This window comes from Vanellus vanellus (genome assembly GCF_965231255.1).
Source record: "Vanellus vanellus genome assembly, chromosome: 3".
Taxonomy (NCBI): domain Eukaryota; kingdom Metazoa; phylum Chordata; class Aves; order Charadriiformes; family Charadriidae; genus Vanellus; species Vanellus vanellus.
The window spans coordinates 44352355-44372786 of record NC_138907.1 but is presented as its reverse complement, the minus strand read 5'-3'; the positions used below and the strand labels follow the sequence as shown (position 1 = coordinate 44372786).

The following is a 20432-nucleotide window of genomic DNA, read 5'->3' as shown; positions in this document are numbered from 1 at the left end:
TAAAACCCATGGATATGTGGCTGCTGGATGATCTGGATCTAAATTCTGTAGCAGACCCTGCATGGCAGCTTTGGTGTAAAATAAAAACATCAGTGTTTCATATGTTCCAACACAGTCAGGATAAGAACTCTTCAGGTGTTTTGATATTCAGTATACTGATGCTTGTTTTGAGATGTATTTCAGGATGCCGCAGACGCCCCCCTGCCCCATCCCCCATTCAACAGTTTTAGGAGTTGCCAAGAAGTAACCTAATAGTTTCAGAAACAGCAGGCACAGTGACCAGCTGGAACACTTGACTCCTGGCAAAATATTTTGGGACTATTGTAGCATCTTGCCGAGGTGCATCTACTACGTTTGGGAAAGACTTCTGTCAGGTTACACCCTCCATACATGTTCTTTCTTAAATTCTACAAAGTAAATGACACATTGTTAGTCTAGGGAGTGCTTCTGGAGGGCAGCTGGTGCCAAGTCAGTCCTGTGAGCATGATATGTCTTATGATGTGTCAAATGAAATGAAGATTTGTTAGTTAATGGCATTATACTTTTCTTAGCACATATCAAGTCAGTTTTATGGATTACATAACAGTGGTTCGAAACCTAATTTTATAAAAAAAATAATATATTTCAGTTTTCTTTTGTCGTAAAAGTGAGGCAAAGGTAGAGCTGGCAAGTTAAATAAAATGCACGATTACTATTGTCTAAAACCTCTTTCTCATGAAACAAGATTCACTAAAAAAGGGACCCTGATAGTGTGGTTTGTCATACCACGACTTGATTAAAGTTGTAGAATAAATATGGCTTAACTACTATGATGCTAAATTTGGGTAAAGTTAACAAGAGTTGTCACTGCAGTCTGTGGTTCCTTGCTTGAGGAGTGTTTTCCTCATAATACTTTTCTTTAAAGCTGAGTACCATTACTATGGTTGAAAATGGCAACAAAAAAATGACCCTGTCAACCTCCCTGGGATTAGCTGAGGCTTGACATCCTCGTCTATCCCATTGCTGCTGCCTTGACTAACAGCTGGTAGTATGGGTAGAACACCCTCCTCAAAAATAGAAAGTATTTTATTTTTGGCACACAACATGTATATAAAATTCAACCTGCTAGGTATAATGATTTATTCTTAAATGTCATCAAGATCACGCTGCTTCTCATCTTCTGTTTGGTATGTTGACTTTCTTATGGTGTTAGTGCACTAAATTCTGGTACTGCAGCTTAACAGGAAAGGACTCGATCTTTCTTTTCTTTTTCTTTGCTTTCTTTTTCTTTCTTGAATGCTGTGGGTTTAGTGTGTGGTTTGGTTTTATTTTTTGTTGGTTTTTTTTTTTTTTTTTTTTTAAGATACCCTTGCAAAAATCATCAGATGTCTGTTTCCCTGGGCATGTGGAAAGGGCTACCAAACCTCCCTTCCTTTCTCCTTGCTGCTCAGTATTTGCATTGTTAGAACTGAGATAGAGGAGACATCAGAGAGGCTTTTTAAATTGAAGAAGTGTGTCTAATCTTTTTCTTTGTGAAGACTTACTTGTTAGTCCCAACTGTTCCATTGCAGCTGTTCAGCCAGAATGCTGTTTCCTGAAGTACGTCATAAGGTACTGAGCTCAATCCCAGTTGGCATTAGGTGGGTGCAGAAGTAGATCAGCCAGTGAACAGAAGGAATTCCTGCCCTCAGGTGGTCTGTGGCTCTCCTAGGACGTTTGCTGTGGCCTGCATCCCCTTGGCTGCTCTGGGGATACCACTGCTCCCGTAGCACTCCCTAGCAGAAAGGCTGGAAGCTCTCATGAATGTGGAGCTGACACCATTCCCCTAAACGGAGGGGAAGGAGGAAGGTAAATAATACATCTTGCTAGGAAGACTCATGCTGAGGCTTTTTCAATGGTTATTCTGGTGGCCAGGGAGGAGACCTGAGAGCAGGAGCAGGTGTGAGAGGGGGGCAGAGAGGTACCGGACGTGTCTGGGTACAGTGTAACAGTGTCAGGGCTGGAAGGTGGGATGTGAACAAAGGATCATAGGATGGGGAATGGAGGGCTGAAAGCAGGAGATATTATCAATGGAAGAAAGACTGTAAGGGGAAGAATGAAAAGAGTGTAATGTGTTGTGTGAGATAGGACAAATAGATCATCATGGGAGTGGTGGAGTTAGAAAAGTGACGGATGAACAGAGAATATAGCTGAGAGGATTAATTTCCCAAGAGATGTCTGGAAATTTAGAGGCAAATGCTATGGATTTTTTTTTTTTTAAAGATGGATAGATAAGAAATTAAAAAATCAAGTCATAAAAAGTGTTTCATATTCAGGGGAGAGTGGTGGTCTGCACCTGGTGTTCTCCTGCTGTATGTAGCTCTGACTTGAATCACTGGGAGTAGTCAAAATCACTAATCGCTGCTGCCTGAATATCTCAGTCCCCATTTGTCTTGCTGCTTCTTTTAATGTTCTTCACTTGTTGAAGAGAAGAGCAGTAAGTTCCCAATATTATGATTTTTCAAAATATGATTACTCTTTGAACCTGATGGCATTTCTGCTAAGCAGAGGTAAGATCTCCCAGCTGCGGGCCACAGGCAACCTATTGAAACAAGTACCTGACCTATTCATTGCTACCTATTCCCAGGGTGCTGTAGGTAAAGCCGCCAAGCAGACTTCCAGCTGGTTTATTTTATTGTGTGTTTTTTTTCTAGCACTGTGCTTATGGAGGCTTTTTGTGGAGTAAAAATTGGGATGTGTAAGTTTCAGTGCCTTCTTGGGAGTCTGTGTGGCTGGACCACTGGGTAGTTCTACTGATGTGGTCCGTAGCTGCTGCTTAAACTCACTCCCAAAAAACAAAGCATTTCATTCTATGTGTAAGTTTTTGTTTCTTTCCTGTTACAACACATATGTAATCTTGCACATTTTAATAGCATGATTTATCTCGAAACTGAATTTGGAATAGTCTTGCCTGAGAGAATTGAGAGTCTAAACAAATACAGCCAAAAAGGTTTAAGCACAGGGGAATGACTTGACTAATAAGTTGTAAAAGTTTGGTGGGAGATCTGGGAATAAAATTAATCTGCCACTTCTCTCAATGCAATTATTTCCTGGTATCTAGGTATTGCAGTTGTTTAAATACAAAGTTTGCAGTTTGGTGTTTTAAGACTACTGCAGTATTTATTTTGTCCATTGATGTTTTGAGAAATATGTGTGTTGGGGCAGGTTAATAAGAGATAAATGTAGAACAGCAGCACTGTTTGGAGACAGTGGGGTAGATTTGATGTTGGTCCCTTTTTTTTGAAGGGACAACCATTCTCTCTAATGGGAGGCTGAAAATCTTCTGTATGCTTGCTTCTGTGGTGAAGGTGTCTAGGAACTGGGTTTTCAATGTTATGGTTACTTGGGGTTTCATAATATGATACAGCTCCAGCTATATGATGGCTCTTTTGTGGCATTTTAAGCTGGCTAGAAATTGAATGTTGGTAATAGCCCTTTTGAAGTTGTTCATGGGAAGATACCACTTCTCATCTTAATAATTTCATTAATGGTCTGCAGGAGAGAATAAATCATAAATCAAAGATGCTCAGAAGAAAAGTTGTGAACAGCAGTCTGAGAGATTTTTCAAAATGGCATTAGTCTAAGAAGGAAGAATTCAGAAACGTGGTAGACTTCTCATGGTGACAAGAAAGCGTCACATGGGAAACGTGTTAAGTAAGAGGGTGAATCTCATAAGTTAGAGCAGAATGAAAGCAGGGAGAAATATAATTGACAGAGCATTACATGGCTGAAACAGATGAAGACTAGAATGAATCTTTAACTTTGCTCCAAAACTAAAAAACCTAACCCTACAGTGGCAGGTGAGTCTGTGGGAATTCGAGAGGAAAGGTTGTACGATCTATTATGCAGCTGCGAAATACCAGTCTGGCAGAGTGGAATGATTCAAGACATACTTCTGAAAAAGGATTAAGGGAGAGAAAGTGATCTAGGATTGATTTATTAGCTCGGACTGAGCACTGTGGGGTTATAAGATACTTGGCATTTGTTTAGAGGTGGCTTATTAACTGCCTGACTCAGATTATATCTATAATCTTGTGTTTGCCTGCAAGATCTTGTGGACACCTTTTCTAGCATGCTGTCACCTCTGTCTTTACTGGTACTGTTATTCACACCAGCGAGCTCAAATATAGCATAGATATATCCCATGCTGTAATCACACCTTTGATAGAGACATAGCCTGGAACTAGTGAGTGAGGGTGTAATGCAATAGAATTCTTAACAAATTCCTAAAATAAGTGGAATTGCATCAGAGGTAAAGTTGACATACTGGGGCTGTTAAGAAGCTGAAATCAGCCCACTAGCTGTTTTCTGTTTGATTTTTGTTTTCGTACCTTATTGCAGATGTTTTTCACCAGTCCTCTGTCAACTGTATCAGATGCAGAGTTAGCCATTACTAACTATGGTCACAGACAGATAGATTTATTATTAGGCACTGATAGCTGAACTTGGCATTTTTTAGGATTGTAGGACGACAGAAGCTAATTGGTGAGAAATAATAAAATGAGTCATCTCAATTGGAAATATGTTCATTTGCAGGCATATTTTTAGTAGGACTCAATCAAGAGCATGCTAACACATGCGTACACAAGGCCATTGAGTGCTGAAACCAAATTTGACATTGCTTCATGCTGACTCAGTGGAATAAAGAGCCAGAAGAGGAAGCGTTGAGATGACGTGTAGATACTACATCTGTTTTCAGTGTTGTGTGCATGTTTGATATCACTATTGAGGTAGTACATTTGAGGACGGAGGTATCATGTGCAATTGAAGGGCACAGACACCTGGAATATCACTGCAGTGCCCAGTCAGATCAAACTCAGTAGCACTTTTGTTTCTCTGTGAAGCAATTTGTAAAGCACAGAAGGTGCTGTTGTTACCTGGGTGTGCTCGAGCCACTCGGATTTGTTTGTTCCCTTCTGATTGTGTGCTTCATTTCCCTCTGATGGCTGTGGAACCTGTAGACTGGGATGTGCACTGTGCCCGAGACGCTCTGCTCAGTGTTGATGCGCAAGTCCTAAATAAATCCTGCTTCACCATATAGCATAACTCTCTTCAAGTGGTGCGTAACAAGCTTTTTGCCTTGTATGTAGTGATTGCTTTCTGACAGGCTCTTTGGGTCATTGTTCTTTAGCAAAGATTTTTTTTCTGACAAGTGCTGAATATGAATCTGCATGATGCAAAATAGGTTATTTATTTATTTACTGCCATGTGTCTTTAGTACTGCAGATCACCATGACTTTGCTGTAATCTTGCAAAATTATTTTGATGATTAAGAGCTTTTTGGGGAAGGAGGAAGAGATAATGTGATTATTGTACTAGCAAAGTGCTTCATAGTGCTGTATCAAGAACTATCAGCTAGTCTGGTCCTCTGGAATTCCATCTGTTCTGCATGGGGTTTTATGTCTCAAAGGATAATTCCATTGGAATAATGTTGAATTCTTATGAAATTACTCCTCCTACAGGATAAAACTAAAACGTGTACAGTAAAATGTGTCCAGACTAGTTAGAATTGTGTGACCAGAAAAGTAATCTCTCTTCCTTCTCATCCTAAGGCAAGTTCAGCTATGCATAAATCCTCCTGATAGAGGTTTTCTTGAGCAGTTTTTATGGGCTCGTAATGATAAAGCTTCTAAACTGGTTTGTGAAAATGCTTTGCAATCCTCAGAAAACTTTTCCCCAACTGTCTAACAGTAACTTTCTTAATGTAATGAGGAACAGTATTACTTGTCCTCTGTTCCATGTTTTACTGACAGCAATATTACATACTTCATGCTGTTGCCATGTTTCCCCAGTCTAAGCAGACTGCATCCCAACAATTTTTTCTAGATCTTCCCTGTTTTTTTTTTTCTAGGTATCATCAGTATTGTTGCGCTCTCTTCTTTTTCTATTTGAAACAAAGGGTCAAAATGGCTGTTTCACTTCAGCTGAAGCCTTACCAGTGTTGACTGTAAAGTCAAAGGATCACTACTCTTGTAGTCAGATGCACTTCTTTCCCTGTTAGCCTACCTTTTTGGCTTCTATACGGCTGCCTGGTGGTGTTGGCTCAAGATCAGCGTTTGATTTACCATAACCAGCAGGTCCTTCTCTACGGCACCATTGTCCTTTCATTGCTTTTTATCCTGCATCCCTACATAAGGGGTGTGCGCTGGTCTAAGGTTATTTTCAATTTCTTATAGGTTGTTCTCCCATAAGAGAGTCTGAGCACTAATTCCTGCTGGCCAAGGACATTACTGTTATTACTTTACTATTAATTATTATGACGGTCATTTACTACCAAGAAGATAGTGTAGTTGTAGTTCAAGCTCAGATACAGTAATCAGAATTTTTCTTAACTCTGTCAGAGGCTTCCTTTGCATTCAGATATCAGAAGTTCTAGAGTTATCTCCATAATAGATCGGTATTTCAAAATACAGTTTGGTAGTTTGTTGAAGACACTGGTTGAGGAGTCAAGAATAGAATTAGCAGTTAAAGTAGATAATACTATGCTCCGAGCATTTGTTTTGTTGGTATCTCCCATAGGATTGTTGAAAAGATATTTAATCACTGTTGATCATAGTTCTTGCATGTTATGTACATGGTGTTTAGTAAATCCTATGTGTCAAGGCTTCTGTTTGTTGTCAGCAGAGATTTGTAGAAGGAAAAACACCATCTTAATTTCTCACTTGACTTCTGCATTGTCCATAGAATCACAGGGTTGGAAGGGACCTCTGGAGATCATCTAGTCCAACCCCCCTGCCGGGCCACCTTAGAGCAGGTTGCACAGGAATGCATCCAGGCAGGTCTTGAATGTCTCCAGAGATGGAGACTCCACCACCTCCCTGGGCAGCCTGTGCCAGTGCTCTACCACCCTCAAGGTAAAGAAATTCCTCCTCATATTTAGGTGGAACTTCCTATACTCAAGTTTGTGCCCGTTACCTCTTGTCCTGTCACTGGGCACCACCGAAAAGAGCCTGGCCCCATCCTCCTGGCACCCACCCTTTAAGTACTTATAAGCATTGATCAGGTCCCCCCTCAACTGTTTTTTTTTCCAGACTAAAGAGACCCAATTCCCTCAGTCTTTCTTCATAAGAGAGGTGTTCCAGTCCCCTAATCATCTCGGTAGCCCTATGCTGCACCCTCTCCAGCAGTTCCCTATCCTTCTTGAGCTGGGGAGCCCAGAACTGGATGCAGTACTCCAGGTGCGGCCTCACCAAGGTAGAGGGGGAGGATGACCTCCCTCGACCTGCTGGCCACACTCTTTTTGATGCACCCCAGGATGCCATTGGCCTTCTTGGCCACAAGGGCACATTGCTGGCTCATGGTCATCCTGTTGTCCACCAGGACTCCCAGGTCTCTTTCTACAGAGCTGCTCTCCAGCAGGTCAGCCCCCAACCTGTGCTGCTGCATGAGGTTATTCCTCCCCAGGTGCAGCACCCTACACTTGCCCTTATTGAATATCATAAGATTCCTCTCCGCACAACTCTCCAGCCTGTCCAGGTCTCTCTGTATGGTGGCACAGCCTTCTGGTGTGTCAACCACCCCTCCCAGCTTTGTATCATCAGCAAACTTGCTGAGGGTGCACTCTATCCCCTCATCCAAATCGTTGATGAATATATTGAACAGGACTGGACCCAGTACTGACCCCTGGGGAACACCACTGGTCACTGACCTCCAACTAGACTGTGTGCCCCTAACCACAACCCTCTGAGCTCTGTCTTGCAACCAGTTTTCTATCCACCTTACTGTCCATTCATCTAACCCACTCTTCCTAATCTTCCTCATGAGGATGCTGTGGGAGACCGTGTCGAACGCCTTGCGGAAGTCAAGGTAGACCATGTCTACTGCTCTTCCCTCCTCTATCCATCCAGTCACACCATCATAGAAGGCTATCAGATTAGTCAGGCATGATTTCCCCTTGGTGAATTCATGCTGAGTACTTGTGATAGCCGCCTTTTCCTCCACATGCCTTGAGATGACGCCCAGCACAAGCTGTTCCATCATCTTTCCAGGGATGGAGGTGAGGCTGACCAGCCTGTAGTTCCCTGGGTCCTCCTTGCCCTTTTTGAAGACCAGAGTGACATTGGCTTTCCTCTAGTCCTCAGGCACTTTGCCTGTTCTCCATGACCTTTCAAAGATGGTGGAGAGTGGCACAGCAATGGCCTCTGCCAGCTTCCTCAGCACTCTCGGGTGCATCCCATCAGGGCCCATGGACTTGTGAATATCTTATTGACCTAATTGGTCACTCCACCTTCTCCGCATACCTCCGTCACCATGGCTCCTGTCTCATTCAACAGTGGGCCCACAGCTTATCTGGTCTTCCTTTTGCCTCCAATATACTTGAAGAAGCCCTTCCTGTTGAGCTTGACATCCCTTGCCAGGTTTAGTTCCAAGGTGGCCTTGGCTTTCCTTGTTTCATCCCTGCACACTCTGGCAGCATTCTTGTAATCTTTCCAAGGGGTTAGGCCATTCTTCCACTGAATGTAAACTTCCTTCTTCCACTTGAGCTTGTTCAGAAGCTCCCTGCTCAACCAGGCAGGCCTCCTGCGTCCCTTGGCCGATTTCTTGCTCTTCGGGATGCACCAATCCTGACCTTGGAGGAAGTGGTCTTTGAATACCAACCAGCTTTCTTGAGCCCCTTTGCCTTGCAGAGCCCCAGTCCACGGGATCTCCCCAAGCAGTTTCTTGAAGAGATCAAAGTTAGCCCTCCTGAAGTCTAAGGTTGTGATTTTGCTTCTTGTTGTTTTGTGTGTAGTACCCATGATCCAGAATTCTGTCTTTTCATGATCACTACAGCATTGTTGCTTTTTATCTTCTTCCAAAGCACAGAAAGAAAGAGGCTCTGGGGCAACTATTAGCATGTGGTTGCCAGTAATTGTACTTGATGGCCTGTAGGACTTACAAACTTCTATTCTGCACTTCAGTCTAGTGCTTATCCCAACAAGGCAAAGGGAAGTTGAAGTAAAGTTTGTAAGTCAAGAATTATTCTACAGTTCCCTCAGGCAGAAAGCAGTTTGTACAGGCTAAATTTCTATTTGTAAATCTACTTTTAAAGCATGTGTGGCACCTATACTCATTGCACAGTTCAGTTGTGCAGCTGAACAGTAAATGGGATGCAGTGAGGCAGAACTGTGCATATGTGGAATTTGAGGAAGCTATTAAAGATTGAGCTATTAAAGTCTGTGCTGAGATCCTGATTTATAGCATATGGAGGTTGATGGAAACACTCCACTAACTGCAGTATTTGCAATATAAAACAGCAGCAGAAGTGAGTTTGAATGTACAAGCATAATTTATCAGTTTTAACCTTTGAATGCTTTATTTTGCAAATGTGACATTCTCTATTCTGTATGCAATTTCAGAATTGGTATACTGTCATAGAGCAGTAGAAACACAGAGTCAGCATTACATCTTTAAGGGAGGTAATTATGTATAATGGGTCAGATTAGGAAGAGCACAGCAAGTTATTTAAATTAGTAATAGTTTGTGTTTTATTTGCTACATTCTCTGCAAAGGCATAATATATAAAATATAAAATCAAGGCAGATACCCAAAAATTTTGCCTGTTTTTGTCCTGAAATGGTAGCAAAATGCAGATTTCAAGGTCATGTCATAATGAGTTGAAGCACTTTGGGCTGAAGCCCATAGTGTTTCTAAAGAAATGTATTTCTTGTAGTGTATTGCTACTTTATTTGTCATCAACTTTTCCTGCAGAGATTTTTAGCAATACTGGAAGCTCCAAAATTGTGCTTTTCTTCCATGGTTAAAGTAAAAGACTTGAAGGTAGTAATGGCATAGAGTGTAACACAGGGGAAGACATACAGTAGGAAATTATATTTTGCATTCTCAAAGAACTCAAATAAAAAAATTATTTGACCTGTTCTTTCCTTTGAATCCTTACTAAACCAGTACCAGATATAAGTTCAGAAGTTTTAAAAATATGTATAATTATTAAAAGTTTAAGGTACTACAATGTGCAGGTTTTAAAAAAACAAACAAAAAAACAAAAAAACAAAAAACAAAACACAAAACAAAACAAACCCCAAACAAACCAACCCATGAAGAATACTAAAAAAACCCTAAACCATACAAAAACCAACAAACCACCAACTAGCAGATTTCCAGAAAAACGCCACAATGCAGATATTCCACTCTCAAAATCACAGCTATGTCCACATTGAGGAGGTGCTAACAGTTGTAGCGCTGTAGATGTTGCCTACCTGTGGCAATTCAGTCAGCCAGTTTTAGTCCTTTAACAGAATTGCCATATTGAGAAGGTTAAGCATTAGTCAAAACTGACATCACACAGGAGGTGTCAGTTTTCAGGGTTTAACAGAACAAAATAATGTAAGAAAATATATGTCTCTGTGTGTATATAGGTTTTGTTCAGTCATAACTTGAAATTGCTGGTCTGGGAAAAATATACCTGATCAAAACATTCATAACATGCCCACATCTTCGCATGAGAAACTAACCTTTTTCTTGACTGGGTAGCATATATTTCATGTAATCTTAGGAGATTTGAGTGGATTTCACAGAAAAGTGAAATAATCACTGTAGATGAAAGTAAATGCTATTACGGAGCTTTGAGAACTTGCTGTTTTAATATTGTACCTTGACAGCAAACCCATGCTCTTCCCTTATTAATCTGGTCTTCTGGAACGCAGTTCTGAGCATGGAGTTTGCCATTTTATGGCTATTGCTGCCAGCATTTTGTTTTTAGGAGTAATTTTTAACTGTAGAAACTGTTACAGTGCTGTTAAAGGTGGTTTGGTTTTTGGTTGTGGTTTTTTTTTTTTTTTTTTTTCTTTTTCAGTTACTGGGTCTTCTGTTAAATAATTTAGTTATTTGTTATAGTCACAGAAACTAAACAATTTCATGAAAATAATTAAGTAGCCCATAATGAATAGATATAATTAAGAATCTGCTGTGTGCTGCTCTTTGTTCAATAGCTGTCCTTGCTTTTCAAAATTGGATGTTTAAAAAATAAGTAGGGCATTGTGGCATAGACAACATCTACCTGTTCTTTTCAGAATGCTTCTTCAAGAATCGGAATGATAAATGCAGTAGTGTGCTTATCAAACACTCATGCTGTTTGAGTTAGTGCAGGTATCTCACATAACACAAAGCAGAATGTCTTTTTGCTGGAAGATACACTATCTTTAAAACTGCGTACTGGCTGACGCATAAGGATTTATTGGGATTAATGAATGGTACTTGGTCGTAATCTTAAAGCACTGTATAGGGCTGGTTACATTAGCCTTAGCTGCACGTTGCCTTCAGCAAGTTCATTTGCAAACTTGGGAAGGAGAATAGCTTTCTGACTTAGGTTATCAATTTAGCAATATGAGTACCGTTTCTGCTATCCCGTAGGCATGCTCTGTTAGCGTAGACAGACCATGTCATCTTTGTTCCTTAGCTCCCCATTTGTAGAATGGAGGTAACACTCTTCAGGAATTTGGAAGTACAGTTAGGAAGAAGATCAGACTGCGAACTGAAGGATGAATGAGAATGGATGGAAGAATCATCCATTAAAGTGTCTAAAGTAAATGGAGACCTTCTCAAGTTGGATTCACTCTTACTTGCAGTTAATGCAGATATATCTGGGACTGTGCTCCATTGCTGTTATGGTGACTGCTTGCCTTGTGCATTTGATAATAAGATGCAGCACCACTGTGTGCACAGAATTTGCATGGTTATTGGCACCTACTTTGCCTTACTCTCTTGGTACCTTTTTTTTCTATATCCAAAACCTGGAAAAATAGAAGATAAAGCAGCATCTTTGAGCTTACTAATGAAGGCTGATATGGTGATAGCGGTTTGGGATAGAAATACTAGAATTTTCCAGTTTTTAGAGGAAACTGGCAGATGTGTATCAAAGTGATTATTCAGCAAAACAAGAGTAACAGAAATATCTGGCAGTCGAAATGTCTGTGCTGTTGCCCTTCCTTCCAAACTGTGTTGGAGTTTTTTCAAGACTATACTATATTCTGTATCATCTATGTTTGTTGAGGTTGTTTTGAATATGAACTTTAAATCAAATACTTTCGTTACAGCAGAATACAGATACTGCTTTTTATGAGATTTTAATTAGATCAAGTATATGTTAAACTCATTTCACTGAATATGACAGACACGCGCTATTGTTTATTGTTGTATGTGTTACCTTAATCAATTACAAAGACCTATAATTGTGTTGTGGAAGACTTGGTTTTCTTTTGGCTATGCGCTTAATATTGTCAATGCATAGACAAGTATTTCTTCGTGTCTTAAAACACAGTTTGTCCAAGAGTTTAGATTACAAGTGGATTGAAGTTCCTACAAGTGATTACATTTTAGCATTAAACATCTGTGCTTGAAGTTGGCTTCTTGGAATCTCTTTAATTTGTGTCTCTAATTAGTTGACTCAGATATTAAGCAACTCAACATTTGACAGAGATGTTTGAAAGACAGGAATACTCCTGTCAACACCTTTGTGTTGCCTCTACCCCTGAATTTTCAGTTTTGTATGAGGAGAATTAGAAAAGAGGTGGATAGGAGTGTGTCTGGATACATAATGATGTATTTGCTTAACTTTTGAAGGCTACAGTTATAGCCCTTTGAAATATAAATTACTTTCATCAGTTCTTATCTGACAGTGACTGACAGAAAAAATTATGATCTAAAATCCCATCTGCATAGTGTATGGATGTGAAAATGCTCAGAAGGTAATAGGAGGAAATGAGCCAGTTTGAGACATCTTGTAATTCAAGATTTAAGAATATCAGAAAAGTATTTTTCTTTAATAGACATTTAATGATGCACGTTGTAGCTTTCTTCGTACAAGAGCAAAGTGACCTTCATTGAAGGGCTCTTGGCGGTGTGACTTCAGATAAGGAAGTTATGCATTTTTAGCTCTCCTGATGCTGGAACTGGATAGCATTTGCTGATTTGAAAACAGGTTTAGAAAGTCAGTGCTGAGATGCTTACCCACTTACCAGTCTTCTCTAAAGAAATGGAATGGAATTATGTATCTTAATATAATTCTGTGACACAGTTAAATTGTGTATCTACAGGAATCTTCTGAACACGTAGTTAGTAAACGTTGGGCGGCTGAACACTGGATGGTAGAGTTTATATTAAATTCTTCTCTAATGATTTGCACAGAAATGCAAAGTAACTTAGAGCTGGGTATATATGACACATCATTACCTGTAATCACCTTTCACTTGATCTGACAATGGCACTGCATCTTTCTTAACCTTCAGTGCCAATTTTATCAACTCCACCTTGACTAGAGCAAGAAGTTCCACAATACTGACTCTGTGGCCTGAAATAAGAGAACATTTTTTGTAACCATCTATGCACAAAACAAAGAAAATGTAGCAAAACAGAATTGTGATTTGCTTTGTTGCTTTAATGAGCATGTCCTGCTAACCCAGGAATTAACTTCTGAAAAGGGCATGGGAGGGTGATTGATTTTCATTAATTAGTAAGCATTTTTTTAAGAAATCAGTCTCTTTGTGAGCTATGTATTTAACAAAATAAGTCATATACTCTCTACGCTATACAGCAAAAGAAGAGATAATGATTGCAAAAGGAATTGAGACAGTTTGTACGTCAGGAAATTTAGCAGTTGTTGTATTCCCATTCTTAATCCTCCAACAATCAGAATCTATATGATACACATATGCTTGGTGATTGTGCATAATTGGTTTGCAGGGAAGGATACGATGCATTAGATCATTAACTAAAATTAAGTATGTCAGGGATTTGCCCCAAACCAACTTATATTTTTGCTGCTGTCATCATATAATCATTTTTGTAGATGGGCTATGTAGAACACTTTTCGGACTTTCTCTAAAAGCACAGCATACAATGGTAGAAAATGGGGCAGTAAAAAATTACATTGGTGGTTCATTTCAGTAGAATGTAGCCTTACTATGTTGTCTGCCTCTGGCTGTGGAGGTACGATGTTAATGTCTTCTCTAGTGATCCTTTTTTGGAGACAACTCTAGCACAGTGTATGATGGTGCCAGGGTTAATGGAGTTTCCATTCTGCCAGGGTGGTAATTTAGGAAGAAAGGCCAGGAAGAGGAAGGAGAATGTGTTTATATAGCTGCAATCTAACATCACTATTTTTAACCTGAAAATAAACTTTTATTCTAATCTTAATTACACTTGATTCAGAAATACTAATTTTGTGCTTTAAAAACCAAACCCAAACAACCTTCCCCCATCCCCCCACCCCAAATGCCCTGGGTTTTAATAGGTGCTAATTTTACAAAGAGTACACAGCAAAGCTCTTAGCTCTGTATACGTGGTCTTCTAGATCCTTGATTTTGGCCTTAGGGATTTCTCTTTGTTAATTACAATATTACGTTGTCAACTGCACATATAACATATACACATATTACATTTTCTGGATTTAATGTCTGACTGGAAGCAGTTACTGCTTTTTGCTTCTACAGTTGACTGGATCATCAGCGATATGCAGCTTGGGCACTGTTGCTGGGATACAAGGAAAATTGGTTTACCTACACTTAGGGCTAGGGTTTGCTACATGGGGGCAATTGAAAAAGGATGACATGGATTAATTTTTAAAGTGTCTGATTAAACACTATTTAATCTCCTGTTCTTTTCAGAATTAAGTACACCTTAATTTAGTTTAGTTTAATTACTAGAGAGAAGTAAATTAAACCAAATAAAAGGCCAGCTTAATTCAGGATGGGTGTTTACAAGTGACTTCAAATTACTCAGTTCTATTTAAATTCAAGCAATTATTTAATTTGATGAACTTTTCTGAGTGTTCCTATGTGAAAAGCTGCCTGTAAGAACAACTTTTTTTTGGCAAACGTGCCTGCCTTAATGTGTGCATTTTTGTAGTCTCATCCTATTCTGCTTCCAGTTGCATGCTTCATCATGTAGTTTTATTTCATTTATAGTGTTAAATATGACCTTTTCACAATCATTCATGTGAAAATTATTATTGGAAACTCTAATTTTGCTTCATAAATAAAAGGGCAGAGCTCGCAGGTTGTTACTATTTTTTTCTATTCTTAAACAGAAAACTTAAACAGAAAATAAACTCATTACAACAGTTTTCTTTCTTTTTAACTTAAACCGTATTTCTGCAAAGGGATTCTCCAGCTCTTGGTTATGTTACTTCAAAGAAGTGACATTTAAATAAGGGTCTGCTTCTGTTCTTTCAGGTTTGTTGACAGGATCTTCGACTATATTACTACAAGGATTTATTCCCGTAACATTTGTGTTTCATGCATACTGACTTTTGTTATAAGGGTAGGCAAACCGGAAAAACACATATGTAATTATAATTGTTTTAATTGATTTGCCCACATTCACAACTCTGAGAATAAAAATTATGCTGCCATTCAATTCTGCTTGTGTGCAGGGATAATTGTTTCTGAGTTTAACAATGATTTCGTAAATGCTTCTGCAGATCTTGTTGAGTCAGAAGCATAATCACTGTTCTGTTTTTTGTTTGCTTTTTGGTAGGATGATGAAGTGGTTCTGCAGTGCACTGCAACTGTTCACAAGGAGCAACAGAAATTGTGTCTTGCCGCAGAAGGATTTGGCAACAGGCTTTGCTTTTTGGAATCCACATCAAATTCTAAGGTACTGCTGAGTGTTTTAAGTGTCATGTATGAAGCAAGGATATAGTGATAATGTTGCTTACTCTGATGTACTATGAACAAATCTGTCTAGGAGAGTGCACATATCAAATCTACCGATAGTATAAGGAATATTTAATTACTCTTCAAAGTTTAATTTTTTTTTCTTTGTCATGACCCTTTGGCTGGAATCTAATGCTGTGCTTTCTAGCTTGGGTTTACTTTAAAACTAGTTGGCTGCAGAAGTCCATCTCAGTAATATACCTGTAATTTTGGTTATCTGAACTCAGTTGTAGTAAGCCGTAGTGCAATTCTTGTGTACTGCAGTTCAGAGGCATGTTTGGTTACTCTGATTTTAACTCCACAGGAAAGAGGGTGATTATTCTTTTTGTGATAAGTTTTTTATTCTGTGACATTTACGTCGAGATGATTATTACTTTAAGTACTTCTAATTCCTAACTGAGCAGGGTAATAGTGCCAGTATCAAAATTATCTCATCTAATCAGTTTGTTATTTAAGCCTACTATAACTCTTATAACTCTGCTATATAGGCAGTAGATACAGTAGTCTGAAAAACTAACTTTGCTATTTGTTGCAAAGGAGGGGTTTTGTTTCACAATCACATATGCTCAAATAAATGTTTTGAAGACAAAGATGTGCCTTCTGAGGGCAGAACTGGTTTTGTGACTGAAGTAATGGGTACACTTGGACATTTTATTTATACAAAGGGAAGAATGTTGCTTAACAAATTTGTTTTTTCTTCAGCTAAAATATAAATGTTTGGTGAGGAAAATAAAATAAAGGTAAAGCATCTGGAAAGACATCTAGAAAGATTTAGAACAAAAAATGATGCTTTTTATCTTGCCAGCTTCCGGAACATCATTTTGATTCTCTCTGATACATTGCAGAGTAATGCTTCATTTTCTGTCTCATCATTTTGAATGTATTATTCATAATAATGAATTTTTCACTAGGATATTAATGATTCATTATAATAGCAGTGATCCTGATGAATTCATTCATGCCACTCAATTTTAAGTGAATCTTTTTAACAATAAAAATGTGTTGGGATAGAAGTGGTTGCAGTGCTAGTTACCTGTGAGGCCAGAAAATCTATTCAATGAATTTATTATCATTCAGTAAGTTTGGATATTAAGTCCACAGTCTCTCTCTCACTATATAAAACTCCTGAACATTGTTGTCTGTAAGGAATACAGTGTAAACTTTGTATCCGTTTCCTATGCTTACTTGTTGATGCTGCTATTTCTCCATGTTTTGTGAAGCAATAATTATTCTGTGTATTTTGCATGAGCTCGGAGAAAAAAGCAAACAAAAGAGAACCCATGCAGTGCATCCTTGTTTTAATTTTTAAGGTCTGACAATTTCTAGGATAAGCTCATTTGAAGTAATTTGGAGATATAAATACTGACGGAGCCATAAAATTACCAAATCTTTAAAGCAAAGTTGACTGTAAATAAGAGTAAGTAAAAATGTTTTTCTTCCTGATGTCTGTGTCCATACAATGTTACTATTGCCTTATATAAGGAAGAGCAGAGAGAATATTGCAGAAGGCATATGATAATGTGAAAAATGTGCCAGTAGAGTTCTTGAGCCAGTTAAAAAAATTCCCTGCATGTTTTTTTAGACTATTTTCCAGTTGTAACAGGATTGTGATGGACTTAAATGCAAGCAGTAGCGTGGCTTCTGAACTACTGCCAGGTATCAAGGACGAGGTATGAAACCAAGCACCAGTAATAGGCGAAACATAACTAGTAGAACTCAGCTGTCACCCTGGACTTGCATTCTTGAGAGTGCCTGATACAATCCCCTGCTTTTCTCCAGTATCCCTCAAGATGAGGCTTTTGGTGACGTAGCTGATTTCTTCTTAGCACAGCTTATTCACATGCGCTTTCTTGCCCTAGGATCATTTAATAATTCACACTACATAAATATCCGTCAAATTGAAGATACATATTGATAGAATACTTTGGCAACTACTGACTATTAATACTTATCCCATTACAACAATAATGGTGGCAGACCCATTATGCAAATTGCTTAATGAATTTTATTTTCTTCTGTTCAAGTTTATAACACAAGAGTTTCTTTGGGGGGTCGTGTAGGTTCCCTCAGCATCAGAGGAGAAAAGCAGATTTTGAAAGCATCATACTAACAAAAGATAGATGATGATAGTTGGGCTAAATTAGCAAACACTTTAATAAGCATTATTGGTCCACATGTGTTCACATTTCAAAACTGTTTCCATGTTCCACTTTCTTCACTTCCTTTGGAAGCAATCCATGCTTGTCAAATCACTTTACTGAGCAAAACCATCCTCTATTTCTTAGCTCTGCAAATCTGTTGTTTTTCTTTATATATTGTAAAGTGATTGAATTTTAAATAAGGAACTAATTCATATTTGGGGCTATGTTACAGCTTGTTTTTAGGCATGAGGCTGGTTTCTTTGTAGCAAATGAAGAGACATCGTTTACTATTAAATTTGATGTAGGACTTTTTCTGACCAAAAATGCATCTTATCACATAATGTCATTTTAAATGGAATCAAATTTCAAAGTACAGTTATATTTCTAAGTTTGTGAATGTTTTTGTGCATTTGTTTGTTTGAGTGGTAATGTTGATGTGCCTGAGGGATGGAATGCCATCCAGAGGGACCTGGACAAGCACAAGAAGTGGGCCCATGTATACCTCATGAGGTTCAACAAGGCCAAGTGCAAGGTCCTGCACCTGGGTCAGGGCAACCCCCAGTATCGATCCAGGCTGGGCAATGAAGGGATTGAGAGCAGCCTTGCTGAGAAGGACTTGGGCTACTGGTGGATGAAGAGCTGGATGTGAGCTGACAACGTGCGCTTGCAGCTCAGAAGGCCAACTGCATCCTGGGCTGCATCCAAACAGTATGGCCAGCAGGTCAAGGGAGGTGATTCTGTCCCTCTACTCCACTCGTGAGACCCCACCTGGAGTACTGCGTCCAGCTCTGGAGCCCCCAACATAAGAAGGACCTGGACCTGTTGGACCGGGTCCAGAGGAGGGCCACAAAGATGATCTGAGGGCTGGAGCACCTCTTCTATGAGGACAGGCTGAGAGAGTTGGGGTTGTTCAGTCTGGAGAAGAGAAGGCTCCAGGGAGACCTTACAGCAGCCTTTCAATACTTAAAGGGAGCTTATAAAGAAAGGTGGGCCCATTATGATAGGACAAGAGGTACTGGTTTTAAACTAAAAGATGGTAGGTTTAGATTAGATATAAGGAAGAAATTTTTTACAATGAGGGCAGTGAAACACTGGACTGGGTTACCCCGAGAGGTGGTAGATGCCCCATCCCTGGAAACATTCAAGGTCAGGTTGGACGGGGCTCTGAGCAACCTGATCTAGTTGAAGATGTTCCTGCTCATTGCAAGGGGGTTGGACTAGATGACCTTTAAAGGTCCCTTCAAGCCCAAACTATTCTGTGATTCTATATAGTCTAGCAAGTGCTCATTAAAGAGGAAAACCAGTAACTCCAGGCTACGCAAGTTTTAGTACAGCACAGGAGGCTCTTAACCTTCTTTGCTGCTAGGGCACACTGTGGGGTCATGCCCATGTCACTGCCCTCAGGCCCTTCTGTGCAAAGCTGCCTCCCAGGCAGTCAGACCCCAGACTGGGTCAGAGGGTACTGGGTCTTTGTACAGCAAATGTAATCTTGTTTTGAAAGAAAGTATTTGAGCCATTGGGTTGGATTGCAGTTGTGAAGGATGCACAGAAGAACTAGATTCTGTATTAGGGATAGTGACAGCTTTGGAGAAATCATGGATGTGTTCTTTTGAGTTCTACCAGGGACTATTCTCTAGCCCCGGCTGATAATGGAATAAAAGCTGTTTTACACTTTACACTAATTTTATTTCATTCATTGTTTTAACTTGGGAAGGCAAGTAAAATTAGTTGCTACGCTTACTCTGTAAATGCAGTTTATCTGCTACTTTCAGGAGTATAGCAGCTTCCTGATTGTTTCTCCGAGCATGTCACCAAATTCCTCGAAATAGAATCATTGAGTAGTTTCGGTTGGAAGGGACCTTTAAAGGTCATGTAGTCCAACCTCCCCTTCTTTTTTTGACAATGGTCTATAGGTAACTTTGTTTTATCAGTTTGCCATACTTTTAAATCTATTCTTGTGTGGAATACTATCCCTTTTATTAAAACAAGAATTATGAATAGTTAACTTATTTTAATGCCTAGCGAGGTCTATTTCTTTATATTTGAAAATTTGATTGCTGTTTTTTATATATAAACAGATTGCTAATGAGGAAGTCCGTTCATTAAAAGATTATGCTGTCTGCTATTGAAGTAATTTTTCTTCAAACCTAAATAATGCATGGAGTGTTGAAAGCAAACAATCTGGAGCTGTGTTTTAACTGCTCCTGAAAACTCTACCTGTCCATGGTGCAGAATGAAAAATACTCAGCTCTGGGCCAGTTTCAAATGTGGTTTTGATCCCTTGTGAACCACTGCACAGCAGAATGCTGAGAGTGAGTTATGCTTTTCTAATGGCATAAGGTGTTTTTTTTCCCTCTTGTTTTTATGGCAGGTGGTAAACTCAGTCACTTTAATTCCATGGTGGTCTGAGGTATAGAAGAACTGCTTTACATCATTAAAAAGGACTGTTAAAAACAGTGTCTTTTTTTTTTTTAACTCTGGAGCTATCAGCAATTTGGACTTGAGAAAGTGAAGGATAACATAGTGATCTAAAGATCTAAAAAAACCTCTCAATTTTTTTTTCTCTTTTTTTTTTTTTTTTAAGAAGGCAGTGCATTGTGTGATCCTATGGTTTGAACTTTCC

At 39.2% G+C, this 20432-nt stretch overlaps 1 protein-coding gene across 1 annotated transcript in view; it reads left to right on the top strand.

Moving 5' to 3' along the window:
- The window catches only part of RYR2 (ryanodine receptor 2), a gene marked incomplete at both ends in the record, with an annotated part of 448394 nt that overhangs the window by 103111 nt on the left and 324851 nt on the right, over window positions 1–20432 (top strand). The window contains 1 exon segment of the mRNA XM_082481358.1: window positions 15490–15609. Coding sequence (XP_082337484.1) covers window positions 15490–15609 — 120 coding nt within the window.